The 13,909-nt window shown below is 40.5% G+C and overlaps 2 protein-coding genes across 3 annotated transcripts; both read left to right on the top strand.

Moving 5' to 3' along the window:
• Nucleotides 1-210: 210 nt before the first annotated feature.
• On the top strand, nucleotides 211-3,403 carry fam110a (family with sequence similarity 110 member A). Of its 2 annotated transcripts, XM_038722298.1 has the most exons (3): nucleotides 211-356; nucleotides 1,567-1,607; nucleotides 1,686-3,403. In XM_038722298.1, exon 3 carries the CDS (start codon nucleotides 1,748-1,750, stop codon nucleotides 3,011-3,013), a length of 1,266 nt encoding a protein of 421 aa, XP_038578226.1. In that variant the 5' UTR covers nucleotides 211-356; nucleotides 1,567-1,607; nucleotides 1,686-1,747; the 3' UTR covers nucleotides 3,014-3,403. The 2 variants fall into 2 exon arrangements, with proteins under 2 accessions (XP_038578226.1, XP_038578225.1); XM_038722297.1 differs by having other exon boundaries at nucleotides 1,567-3,403.
• Nucleotides 3,404-3,554: 151 nt separating this feature from the next.
• On the top strand, nucleotides 3,555-10,943 carry mfsd2al2 (major facilitator superfamily domain containing 2a-like 2). Its single transcript, XM_038721817.1, has 13 exons — nucleotides 3,555-4,492; nucleotides 5,447-5,566; nucleotides 5,687-5,811; nucleotides 5,912-6,044; nucleotides 7,431-7,509; nucleotides 7,642-7,799; nucleotides 9,149-9,239; nucleotides 9,488-9,609; nucleotides 9,785-9,868; nucleotides 10,027-10,110; nucleotides 10,202-10,314; nucleotides 10,551-10,694; nucleotides 10,771-10,943. Exons 1-13 carry the CDS (start codon nucleotides 4,313-4,315, stop codon nucleotides 10,937-10,939), a joined length of 1,602 nt encoding a protein of 533 aa, XP_038577745.1. The 5' UTR covers nucleotides 3,555-4,312; the 3' UTR covers nucleotides 10,940-10,943.
• Nucleotides 10,944-13,909: the final 2,966 nt, after the last annotated feature.

Raw genomic sequence — 13,909 nt, 5'->3', positions numbered from 1 at the left:
CACACTTGACACACACTCCGCACAGACCTTTGAACTGCTGAAAGTGTGTCAGCACATACTGTAGCTGAATTACGATACCAGCAAACAGAGAGTGCTTATCATCAAGCAAGCAACAGAAAACAATGGCAGGCTCATGTGACCAAAGAAGTCCAGTTTATGTCCTTGAAAGAGAGTGACTGGGCCAATCAGCGAGAGTGGGCGGGCTCAGGAGGAGCACACATGAGTTGTCAAACAGGTTTGTCTTTTGCTGCTTTCAAACCCATTCACACATTCTCATCAGCAGGACAGCACTGTGTTCACTGGGGCTAAAACTAGAAACCCAGGAGAGGATCAGGAGATCAACCAAGACCGTCAAGGTGAGTCTTTCTGTAGAAATGCCTAAAGACAAACAAACAGCTAACCTACACCTACAATACAAGTAGGCCTGAGCTTGTCAGGGCAAGACTAGTATGTAGGCCTTGAGTATATGTGGGACTTTTGTCTTTGTTTACCTGTCCCTTTATGTTTCTGTTTCATTTGTCTTTGGCATCCGGCTTCGCTCCATGTTTGTCATTTACTCTCAACAACAGAACAAGCCAGCACTTGACTCATAAACACTACATTAGTGGCTCTAGTTTTGTTTGTCTGACCCACCTCTTGACATTCCTCTTTGGGTTGTAATGCCACCTTAATCATATATATCACGGTGCTGGTTGCCTTTACTTGTAAAGGGAGACAACTTTGTTTTTGTAAAGTTGGGGAAAGATCTGTAGACTTTGAGGCAGGTAAGAATGGAGGTACAGAAAATGTAACAGCTCTGTCAGGAGTTTGGCTTGGCTCAAACAGGAATGGCAAATACGTGAGAATGTGACTGGCAGTTGCAGATTGTTCAAGTTGCATATTGCAGACACACACATTATCTTAAGTATATACAAAAGTGTAGAAAGAGTGTCTGTATTTATCAAGCTACTATTACCATCACTGCAGTCTGAGGCTTTTAACTGTACACAAAGAGGGATGGGTTAACAGATGCTAAGTTGAGCCTCTTTGTTTTGATTAGATTTAATCTACAGAAGCTTGTATTTCAGGAAGAAATCCACTACAAACCATGGCAACTCGCTGCTTTATTTAAAGAGGAGTCATTGTTCCCGTAGCAGCTGTTGGTGTGAGTGTGATCTGCTCTGTATTGCCTCTAGACAATAGGTTGTTGATAGCTGCCCTGATGCACCTCCCCATCACCCCTCACACACACACACACACACACACTTCCGGCACTCTTCACAGGCCTTCTACTGACTGAAAATGAAGTGTCAGTTTTATTGTGTGTTTGTCTGCCAAGAGATGGATGACTGAGTAATTGTAAGAGTGTGATTGGCTGCGGTCTTAAAGAAAGACGAGGGTTTATGGGTGTAGGGTCTTTGTGGAGTTGGCTGTGTCTTGTCTGTGTTAAGAGTACTAAAAGTGTCTGACGAAGAGATGCTTGCTTGTCTTTTAAGGTAAATATTTTCACTGACTGTCCATTTGAGTTCTTTATTGAGCTGTCTTTCCTTCACACGCTCTCCTGATGGATGTGTCTCTCTTCCACAGGTCCAAATGTCAAGGAGCTAGAGTTGAACTGCGATGCTGAGGTTACATCTCTTCAAAAATGGGATGAGGCTGATCATTATAGGCATAAATACAGGATAACCGTATATATTTTTTTCAAGGTGGCCAAAGAGAAAGCTGTAAACAGGAAGTGCATACGAACAGGTACTGCTAGTTGTACAAAATGCCTTTGGAGACTCTCCAAGCCTCAGTGAGGCAACCGGCGAGGACAGCTGTAGCTGCTACGCCGCCACGCTTACGACCCAAGGGGCCAGTGGGGCCGGACTATTTCCGGCGGTTCCCGGCGGCAGCCACCAGACCAAAGCAGAGTGCGGTTGAAAGGCTGGAAGCAGACAAGGCTAAATATGTCAAGAGTCCGGTGGCTCTTGCTAAACAGCAGCCAGTCGGGCCCCCAGACATGCGGAAGCCTCTGCTAAACCCCGGCACTGCTCTGCGGCCCACCAGGAGGACACCAACCCAAACAAAAACAAAGCAGGAGAAAGTCCAATTCAACTTGGAGCATCTGAGTAACCTGATCAGTGGTATGAATGATGGGCCCCAATCCAGTGCTACTTTTGTTCCAGAGGCCAGTAAAGTTCCTGATCGTGTCCCCACTTCACACAGCTCTCCTTGCCCCACACCTGCAGGGGCACAACAGAAAAAGGAGAGACCATGTCCACCTCCCCGTCCTGACTGGTCTAGTCCAGCTAAAGTGAGATTAAAAGCCTCTGGACCGGCCAGGGTAGAGAATCCTGGCTCACCTGGGTCTCCAGCTGCTGGGGCTGTGCGCAGAGTGGATGTCATGCCTCAGGCCAGCCCTGGGAGGACCCCCTGCAGACTACCTCAGTATATCCGGCAGCCCCTCCAGCCCATACCTTTACATTCCCAGTCTCCACTCCGCCCGGCTACTTCACACCTGCATCTCTTTCACCCCAGAACAAAAACAGGTCCTTCTCCTCTGAACCCTGTTGTTGCTCCATCTAAACCTGACAATCCTCCCTCACCTCCAACTGGAACCCCCGTCCCTGATCCCCCCAGCCTCCCTGTTTTCCCTCCTCCCTCCCCAGCAATTACACGTTTATCTTCCTCCAGTTCCAGAAAACGCCCCTCTCTGACCCGGTCTAAATCGGACATGAGCGACCGGTACTCCCGAGCCGGGACAGAGCTGGAGCGCTTCTTCAACCTGTGTGGTTTGGACCCTGCAGACCTGCAGGAGCTGACTGAATCTAGTTCTGACATTGTGTCCATGGCCCGTTTCCGCAGTGTGAGTGCTCCAGGGTCTGAGTGTGCAGGCTCCGGAGCAGAGAGTGAAGACGATGAGGATGCTGGCAATGCTGCAGGGCGTGTTCCCTACGGTGTTTCTGTCATTGAGAGAAACGCAAGAGTGATTAAATGGCTGTATGGACTCCGTCATGACAAGGACAATGCAAATCAGAGCACCAATTTATAGGATGGCGTTAAATGGCCAATAAGTTTAAAACACAAGTATAAATTTAATTTTGTCAAAGTTGCATAACAGATGGAGTGATGGGATCCTGTGATTAAACTGGTAGTAAACTGAGGTATGTGATGTGATGACATATAGTGATGGAGGCAATTTGTCTGCCAAGTAATTAAGTTTCATTTGGTTCCCTTGTTTGTTTTGACTGGATTTTTTGTTGTCTTTCATTTTTATTTTACAAAATTTGAAATTTGGAAAACAGAGCGAGAAAACTTTCCTTTTTTTGGTTATTTTTACTTTTCAAATATTCTTTTGTGTGTGTCTCATAAGGCTCATGTGTCATCCGGTCATATTCTGAGTCCGTAAATGGACATCATTAAAGAGTTAATGGTGCAAGCATCTTGGTTTGTACTCTGTGGTTTATTCTAGAGTTTAACCCAACAGTGATAAATTGGATACATAGGTCCATATTATAGGTCCATATGAAGGTATTTAATGTGTCAAGTTTTGAGACTATTCCTCCTTTTGCTGATCATGAAATTGCTGATCGACAGGTTCATTTGATGGAGGATTAAGTTTCCCTGCTGTTCCACAAGAGGTCAGAGCAGTCCAAACTGACACTTTGTTCTGTACTATCAGTGTATGAATATCACTGATTTCTTACCAATGAAAACAGTGACCTTTCATAGTAGGAACTCTTTTTTTTTTTTTTGTTTTTTTTTTTGAGAAAATATTCACACCTTTGTATTTCAATGTGTATCTTGTTGTTTAATCATGAACTTGGTGAAATTACTAGAAAGCTAGTGAAAATCATAAACATCAAGAAGAGCAGATAGTATGGTTCTAGTTAGTGGCATCTTACCAGTAGAACCAGCAGGATGTGATGGAACTGGCCTCCCATAAAACAGATGTGGGACAAAATGTAAAAAAAGAGTATGCTTTGATAAACATGCATGACTTTCTATCTATTTATCTTAACGTATCTGTAGAGTTCACATGATAAAAAGCAAAAGCAGCCAAAGTCAATTAAAGGCACATTTATGATTAATATTCCTCATTAACAAATCTAATTATTTCAAGGAACACATACATAATAAACTTTGTTGTTGAGCCAGTTCATTCATTCTTACTGTGAGCAGGTGGGCTGGATAAGAGTGCCTCACTTTCACAGAAGAAGGAGTTGTTCAACCAGATTTCAGTGTTCAATACAACTGTGTGTCGGTGGAGAGCTATTGTTGTCTAACAGACGCAGTGGAAGATTGTAACTGACGGTCCCCATGTGGAGTTATTCTTACCTAACTTCAAAGGATGAGTTGTCTTAAGAATTTTACAAATCGAGTCCAGACATTAAAGAATCAGTTATTAAAACAGACCGCAGACAGAAACTCATGCAGCGAAGGTCAACAGACGGTAAGTTTTCCAAATGAAATATATGTTTCTCTTTTTGCACTCATATTCAAAACAGGTAAAATATTAATATTTTCAGTGTAGATTTTGTACTAGTCGTTTGCAATTCCTCAGCTAACATTATTGTTTCATGTAATTCTCTCTCAGATGTGGACTCTAGATTATGCTAATACTACTACAATTCTCTGGATTTTTTTGACGCATTGTTAGAAACAAGAGCAATTTTGAGAGCAGGTGACACAAAACACGAAAACTGAAAAACAGAAAAATCTCAAAGAGGTGTTCTCAAAACCCTTACAATAACTGTCAAAATCACATACAGGTGTCTACAACCTAAATACTACTATAATGACAAACTTCATTTTAAAAACAGTGTGTCAAATTTAACTTTCAGTCATTTAGTGATGATTCACAAAAATAAAATTAAGTAAAATTTGGCTGTAATTTACATTGGGGTCATGGACTTGAATCCACATCACCTATTATTCTTCCAGGTAATACACCATGGTTTGATTTTGTTTGGTTTGCAAACAAATGGCTGCACTAAAACCACCCTGTACAGATACTCTGTCACAAGTAAAAGTCTTTAAAATGTTATTTAAGTAAAAATATTTACCTTAAGCAGTACCTTAATACCTTAAGAAGTACTATCAGGAAATGTACTTAAAGTATAGAAAGAAAAATACCGTTTTGACTGTTATACTATTATATATTATTTGATAATTACTACTCATGCATTAATGCAAAAAACGGATTTATACTGTTGGTTGAGGTGGAGCAAATTTTGAACAATTTTTTATAAGACTGTGACTATGATTATTTTTATTATGAATTAATTGGCTGATTATTTTCTTCATTAATTGATTGATTGATTGTTTTAAAAAGGCTGTCTTTAAAAAAAAGATGTGCTGTCACAATTACCTGTAAAATTGTACAATTGTACAAACCTCAACATTATTAAAAATAAATGTATTATTATTTATTAAAAACATTTCCCTCCACCTTCCTGTCTGCTCTTCTCTCTGGTCTTCACAGGGGTTGGGGGGGATTCCTCTGGCCAGGAAGATGTGTTATGCTGTGGGTGGGGTCCCATATCAGATTACCAGAATAGCTATAAGTGTTTCCATGCAGATTTTCCTTCTGGATCTTGTGCAGGTAATGGTTAAAGATGTCTTCACAAACAGTGGCTTACAAAAATGACCACTGATCTGTATTCCTTACTGATATGTACTTATCTTAATTTCAAAATAAAGTATCTCAGTTAGTATTTCACAGATGGAGGCCTTCTATGTTTCCATGATTTTGTTTGTGAGTCATGCCTGGGATGCTGTGACTGACCCTCTGGTTGGATATCTGGTGAGCCGCAGTAACTGGACACCCATCGGCAAACTAACTCCATGGTTGGTTGGCGGCCACATGTTTAACACGCTTCATCTTGAATTAGGCTATGATGCATCCTCTGGCGCGTATTCAACAGAGCTAACACTGTGTATCTCCCAGGCTAGTTCTTTCCACTCCGTTTGGTGTCCTGTCCTATCTGCTGCTATGGTTTGTGCCACAGGGTTCAATGTCTCAGGATCTCTGTGTGCTGTGGTTCCTCACAGCAGCCTGCTTGTTCGAGACCCTCATGAGTGTAAGTCAGTGTTAAGTGTTACAGGCTCTTCTTGCTCATTTCCCCCATTTGGTACCCAGTGCTGGAAATGTTCATTTACACCTTAACTAAAATATTGTACTTTTTACTCCACTACATTTATCTGACAGCTCCAGTTACTTTTCAGATTCAGATTTTATATTAAAAATAACATGATACACTTTTAAAATGCAATACAATTGCGAAAAAGCAGTGTCTACTTGGGGCCCCTTGTCACCGGTATCAGATGTCTATAAGTGGTTAGCAGTTCCCCTCTTAACTTCTCAGATGGTTTTATTTCAATACGTGTTAGCGGTGCAACAGCAATATTTCACCAAAAAGTTAAAGATTAGAAAGAAGTCCAAAAACTTAATTAGTTTTCATAACTTTGTTCTTTCTTTCTTTCCTTTCCTGTTAATCATCTCAGATCCCTCCGATTTATGTTTTGGTTCTTTGGAGGGGCCACTGGACTGAACTAGCTACAAGTATATAAAGTAGTTCAAACTAGCTCCACCTCAAGTATTAACAGTAAAATGCTACTTACACATAATGCATCAGTATTAACAAGCTAATAATATCAGATAGAATAATATATCAAGTAATTGTACTTTCAATACTTTAAGCACATCTTCCTAAAACTTTTGAATACATGTCTGTGAAGGTTGTCAGTCATCCACATCAAAGTTATCCAAGGAAGGTTAAAATCAAGTGCAACTGGACTTGGTTGAAGATTCTCCAAGACGTATGAGGGACAAAAAAAGTCTATCTAATGGACAACCATGTGCATATCTTAGACAGAGAGGACAGATGGTTTGGAAGAGGTGTAAAGGAAGCCATTTACACCCTGGTTCAGAAGCCGTCGCTTAACAGAGGAGGAGGTCTACGCCATCACTTATCCCCCACTTACAATGCTGTCCTTTCTTTTGGCCACAGGTGAGGATGCCAACGATGGTCGTTCAGACTTGGCCTCAGTTGGCTCCAACTATCATAACAACTCTCATCACAAACCAGTGGTATCGAGCATCTTGACAACAATCCCATAGAGGTCAAATAGCTGAGTTTCCCAACCAGCCAGTCAGAACTGAAGAAGTTGAGTATCTTCAACCAAGTCCAGTTGCCCTTCATTTTAACCTTTCATGGATAATTTTGAATACAGGACTTGTACTTTTTGTTAAGTAAAGTTTGTGAGTACTCCTACCACTACTGCTGATTCAAATTTCTTTATCGTGTGCCTAAATCAACTTTCACTACAGTCGTGTTTCTTCATCTTCCTCATCTCACTATTGCTGCTGCCATTTTGCTCCAAGCTGTGTCACCATGGCTACTGGGTTTCACGCCGCACACGTGGTGTCATTTGGCATTAAGTTTTCCCCTGTCGTCCATTAACAGTGCTACAACGTTCCTTACCTCTCACTCAACATGTTCCTGGGGGGAGATCACAGGGACAGAGACTCTGCCACAGCCTACAGTAAGAGTAGCCTACCAGCACGTACACCCACATCTCAGATCCTTATTCGCAGGTCAGGCCAAACAATATGTAGACCAGGATTTCCCTCACACTCCTTGTCCCCTTCTCTGTCCCTCTGTCCTTCTTTGGCAGGGATGAGTGTGGAGATGGTGGCGATGCTGTTGGCTTCGGTAATTCAAGGTCAAGTTGTAGCTGTGTACAACACAGAAAAACAAGAGGCCTGCCAACATCTGGACCATGAAACACCTCAAAGCACATCTTTACCAAATACTGCATCTCTTCCAGAAACAGTAAATACAGCACTTAAAGTGTTAAAAAAGAAAAGTCGTCACTCTAGCTGGGAAACACTCACATTTCAGTCTAGCAGCATTGCTTTGGCATTGTACCCACATGGTCCCAGGGATATCTTGTTACCCTGTAATTTAGTGTTCTTAGCTCAACATCTTAGCTCGGCATTGTTGTGTGTTCATTTGTGTATGTGTGTGTGTGTGTGTTCTCAGATTTTGTTGTTATTACACAACTACAGTGTTGCGGGGACAGATTAGATTTAATAGAATAGGATAACCTAAGTGTTTTTGTAACACATGCACCATTACAATTATTTTAAACTAGGTAAGTTATAAAGGGGGATTCAGACCATATCAGACCAGACTAAATAAAAATTTTAGCATTTTAGATCATATTCACTTTCTTGCCCAGGGTGAGATGAGAATATTTATACTATTCTTATTTCTTTACATTAAATTAGCTTATCCTAGCACGAGAACTGGAGCTAGCCCAGCTCCACAGGTAATAAAACCCACCTACCAGCACCTGTTGAACCCACTAATTAACACATTATAACTAGCTTGTTTGTGCTGGTAGGCTGATTTTGTTACCTACAAACAGAGTCAGGCTAGCTGCTTACCCTTTTATACAGTCTATGTGTTTTCCCCAGTTCTTATGCTAATAACCTAACCGTCTCTAGCAGCAGCTTCCTATGTATTTCCCATGTGGTGTCCGAACAATAATGCTGCGATGATGTGTTGAGAAGAAATCCGCTTGACACTGTTCTTGATCATAAAAGTTTATTACATCAAGGAGTTCAGCATCAATTACAAGCTCTGCAGCAGCTTGGAGAGTGACCCAGCCCGATGGCCACTCTGTCTCTCTGTACATAAAACACAGCTTATATAGGACATGTTTAGGCATCTGTTAGACACCATATAAGGGTCTGAGTCTGCAAACTAAGGCACCAATCCATATAAGGGCACAGTTCTATAGGATAAGTGTAGGGCATCTGTAGGGTCCGAGTCTCCACCTAACCGCTGCCCTCTGCTCTCCCCTTAAAAGGTCACTAATCATCTATCCAGCTGCTACAGTGCTATGTTAAACTGTTATGCGTCAAATGCACATATGTTATACACCACACCCAAAAGCTGAAATTATCATTAATAGTCATGAAAGTGTTGGTAATTATGCTATAAAACAATACTTTGTAGAGGAATAACGCTACAGGCTAACTTAAATGTATGAACATGACATAGCCTAATAGAACAATACAAGTGGAAGCAAAAAAGACAGTTTACTTGTATTTGCTGGCAGCATAATTGTGCTTGATTTAACTTTAGATGTTCAATGGGTGTATTTTTGCCTCCAGCAAAAGGCTTTTCTGACCTCAGCTCTGGTCATGGGCGCCTTGTTTTTCCTCTGCAGCCTGGTTCTCTTCCTGGGAGTGAAGGAGCAGAAGGGTGAGTCATTCAGAAGTGCCCAATGGTCACCGGCCAGCATGTCAATCAGAGAATCTGACTCATATGTTACAACAAGAAGTTTATAGGTCTGGCAGGCAAATTCAGATGACTCTGTTCCATTACAATAGGAAGCTCATGAGAGCCTTGTATGCCAAATGCTATGCTAAAATTCATCTCAAGTGTGAATTGTGTGTATTTCTGGTATTTCACTGCCCTTCCTTGATATCTCATTTTGGTTTTACTTTTAGCCCCTCTCTGCTCTGATGACAGAGTACGACCGTCCTATCTGAATTCGCTAAAGATGCTGATATGTCACATGCCTTACCAACGACTGGTGCTTGGTTTTGTGTTCAGTGCACTTGCATTTCAGGTATAGTTTGAGTTCACAGTAATCAACTCTGACTCAGCACAGAGGCATTCATAAAATAATAATCATTGCATAATTATTTTTGCACTTTTCCATTTTTTATTTGGTCTTGTGCTTTTAAAAGTGATGCATGTTTATCAAAGCATAATTCATTTTTACTTTTCGTCCCATATCTCAGATGTCCTTGGGTAATTTTGCACTTTTTTGCAGTCATGCAGCTGGGCTTGGAGCCCAGTTCCAGCACCTCCTACTGGTTCTTCTGGTAAGATGCAACTCACTAGAATCACACATTCTGCTCACCAATATATTTACTGTATAAATGCAACATTTCAGTAGCCTTCTAAGGATATGACAAAGTGCATGATTAAAAGACAATACACATTTAGAATTTCTTATGAAACTGTCTCAATATTTCCACAGACTGCCGCCTCAATAGCAGTCCCTCTGTGGCAAACAGTTCTTCTGAGAATAGGAAAAAAGGCCACAGTTTTCATCGGACTATCAGTAAGAAATCACACTCACTGAATGATAAGAGTAAATATTCCACACCTTCAATCTCCTCCTTACCTGTGAGGCATGTTTACATCTCTCTCAGCTCTTCATCCCAGCAGTGATTATAGTTGCCTGTGTTCCCGGTAACCTGCCAGTCTTCATGACTATGTGCATTCTGATGGGATTCAGTGTGGCGACCTTATTTTTGCTACCCTGGTGAGTCAGCTCTCAGATAGGACACAAAGTTCTCAGTCTTTTCCAACACCCCTGTCAGATCTAATCAGTGTCAGAACCGAATGCAGTGCACATGAATCATTCACATCGCCTCTTCCTGTCCCTGGCCAGTGATTAACATTCTAGCAATCTATTTTGTTTACTGGTCAGTTCACCTCATCTAAATTGACATGTGGTTTTATTATGTGATGTGTCTGCTTGTTCTGTATCTGCTACAGGTCTATGCTCCCAGATGTGGTGGAGGATTTTGCTGTGAGACATCCCGCCTGCAAAGACCTGGAGCCTCTGTTTTTCTCCTGTTATGCCTTCTGCAGCAAGCTGGCGGGAGGCCTGTCTGTTGGGATCTCAACCATGACATTACAGTGAGCCAATCATCCGTCTACTCACTTTATGTTATGTGTGTACTTCTGTCAGTGTGTCACATTTTGTTTTCTGCAGGTTTGTGGGCTACAGAGCGGGTGCATGTAACCATGGTGACGGAGTGGTGACGGCTTTGATTGTGCTGTTCTCACCAGTTCCTATTGCACTTCTGCTGATAGGAATGGTCTTTTTTCGCTCCTACCCAATCAATGAGAGGCTGCTCTGGGAACAACTGACCACAGTCTAGTAAGTGGCCTTTTTGGGTGAATTATCCTCTCCAGAGAGGAAGCCACTAATTGTTCCTGACATGTCATCTTTAAAGCTGCTGTATTTAAGAGTTTTTAAAATAACAAATGTAACAACAATGTAACAACAATGTGAAAAGGGGTCACTAGTAGTGATGAACCTACAGAGAATTATCACCTGAATCTGCTGCTCCCCTTGGCTTTACAGAGATTTTTTAGAGTTTCAGCTTGATTCTCATAGTGTAGTTTTTAGCTGGAGCAGGCAGCTGTTTTCGTTGAAAAAGCTCTTAAAAACACAATGCAAACTACCTGCTCAGCACCAAGCAGCAGAGAGACACAGGTAGGGACACACTGGTGAACATAGTGGAGCATTTAGCAGCTAAAGAGTCAGGTATTTCCCTCTTGATTTGGTGGTGACCAAAGACAGAGCTAAAAGAAAGTGAACTTTGGACTTCCATTCATCAGGCGTCCAGAGACATGACTCCTACTGAATGATAATGTTGCTCTGTAACTGCCCCAAAAAAAGATTTAAGTTCACAGTCAGAGGTCGAGATCTAAGATAGAAGCCTGATCATATCTAGTTGTGAAGCTATTTTCCAAAACTTTGGATCATTGTTTTGTTTGCATATGTTAGCCTTACTACTGCACTACAAGTCAAGGGAATATTAAATTAGATATAATTAGATTAACAATTGATTATCTTAAAGACCAGAAACAGGGTGAAATTGCAAACATGGCATTGTCCAAAGTTTAAAAATACGCCTACCACCATCTCTAAAGCCTAACATGTTCAATCTTGTTTGTTTAATCTGTGCAAAAAAAAGGAAGTAGCCTATTAAGTAGTTATAATAATAACTAAGTTTATTATCATAGCCGTTTTCCAAAACATAACCAATGTATCAGATTACTGTACATGTCCACTAAAACAAGTTTAACATGCATACATGTTTGAATTAAATGGCAGTTACTGTTATTTTTCTTTTAATTCTTTTTTATTCTAGCCCAGAATCTTCATCAGCCTCATCAGACCCAAGAGAAAATGCAGAGCAGCAAACAATTTTGCAGCAGACCCATGCTGGTGTGATATCAACTTCACATTGTAACACAATGTCAAATAGCACATTGAAGTCATCTGTCCTTTCAAAGGCAGCAAAGAGCCCTTCTGAAGAATACAGCATGCCTAAATCAGTTGTCCAGTCAAATGTAAATCCTCAGTGTTATAAGCAGAGACTCAGCCCTTACCAGCACGCTGGAGAAGATACACTGGATATAAGTTTTTCTGAGAATGAACCTGGCCCTAGCATGTCAGATGTGAGATCCAAAGTGTCTTGGGTATAGTCAGACACCTTTAAGAAAAAGTTTGACATGTTGGTAGGTAGGCCTTTTGAATTTGTTGATGAGAGTTCTCATGTCTGAGTGCTAAATATAAAGCTACAGCATAGCATAAAGTCTGGAAACAGGGAAAGAGCTGGCCTAGCCTTGTCCAACGTTCAGACTACCAGCACCTCTACAGTTCCAGGTTCAGAACTTATTTTGATAAATGCACTTTTTATCTCACATTTATGATTCTCTTTTTATTCCCACATTATTTGTGAAAACTGCTGGATTAAAAGGAATATTGCTTTAAGCTTTTTTCCCCGATTTATAATTCTACCTGCATGTAGTGTATGTTTATGTTAACTTACTTCATCTGGATGGATGTTTGCTGTTACAATCCAGTTCAGTGTGATTAAACTTCTGGCCCTAATAACAGATTCTGGATCTTTCAGCTGAATCTGAACAGCTGTGTAATACCACTTATCTAGTGTTGAGGATTATATTTTTAATACACAAAATGTAAGTGAACATGTTTCACTGTAAAAAATGTTTTACAGATTAGACCATTTCATTTTGACTGTATTCTTGCTGTGAATAATTTTCCCATAAATATTCCCACCAGTATTTTGAGAATTTTTACTTTTGTAAATTGCATCACATATGTCTTCACAGCCGTCCTTTTTCAATTGTTCCGATTAATTTGATTTTATTATTTGTTTCTAAAATGTTGTTTGTTTTGGAAAGGATGCTTTTGCTGCCCTTGTGACTGGAAGTAACAGTTGCTTCTAAAATGTAAGTAGCCTACTCTTGTTGTAAATGCCATACGTGCTTGAAAGTTGCATGAAGAGCTCTCTATTTTTAACACTACTCTTGTAAATTTCCTGTGCTTGCATTCACACTCTGCAAATGTTATGCACCTGTGCTTGCTCAAATAAATAACTTTTGTCAGGGGTCATTTCTCAGTACATTTTCATCAGCTGTCATCAGGAAGCAACACAGTTTAAAAATACTGGCTAAAATATTGGTTTGATGGATGTGTCACGAAAATAAGGCTGTAAAATACATATGGATGATACATTATACATACATAAAGTACAGACATGATACATGTGATGCTCTCATTACTTCATGTAGTTGAAGGTCTTGGCCTGGCCTGCAAGTGGGTCAGTTGTTTCAAACTTTCAAACATTTTATGTATGCTAATTTTCAGTTTTACATCCAGATAAAGTGGTTTTAACCTGTTTAAATGGTTGGCTTGTTTACCAACTGTTTGATCGCCTGACAGCTCATGTTATTTTCCCCCATGAAACGTTCCCAGATCTCAGCAATTAGCTTAATGAGTACAATGTTACAATAATACTTGATAGAAATAATGATTTAAACTACAAAACAAGTCCCAAGTAAAAAAAAAAAACAAACAATAATAATCATTTAACCAGGAAGTATCTGAGCAGACAATGTTGCTTTCATAAACCTCAGGGAAGCTGATTTGGTCAGTAACACTGATAATTCACTTATTCATTACATTTCGTAATTTTAGCTGATGCTTTTATCCAAAGCGACTTACAATTGCTATACAGTATATGTCATAGGTCGCACCCCTCTGGAGCAACTAGGGGTTAAGTGTCTTACTCATGGACATATTGGTGAGAAAT

This window comes from Micropterus salmoides, unplaced genomic scaffold, assembly GCF_014851395.1.
Source record: "Micropterus salmoides isolate LMB-PRFRI ecotype aquatic unplaced genomic scaffold, ASM1485139v1 Ms_hic_scaffold_16, whole genome shotgun sequence".
NCBI lineage: Eukaryota > Metazoa > Chordata > Actinopteri > Centrarchiformes > Centrarchidae > Micropterus > Micropterus salmoides.
The sequence above is the reverse complement of the archived record's forward strand: the minus strand, read 5'-3'. Positions and strand labels throughout refer to the sequence as shown.

What these genes read in the sequence shown, in the direction of transcription:
- fam110a (XM_038722298.1), top strand. Translation starts at nt 1,748, where the DNA reads ATGCCTTTGGAGACTCTCCAAGCCTCAGTGAGGCAACCGGCGAGGACA.
- mfsd2al2 (XM_038721817.1), top strand. Translation starts at nt 4,313, where the DNA reads ATGAGTTGTCTTAAGAATTTTACAAATCGAGTCCAGACATTAAAGAAT. An exon ending in AAATATTAATATTTTCAGTG is followed by an intron (nt 4,493 to 5,446) that starts TAGATTTTGTAC and finishes TGGTCTTCACAG; the next exon opens with GGGTTGGGGGGGATTCCTCT. An exon ending in AGACTCTGCCACAGCCTACA is followed by an intron (nt 7,510 to 7,641) that starts GTAAGAGTAGCC and finishes CTTCTTTGGCAG; the next exon opens with GGATGAGTGTGGAGATGGTG.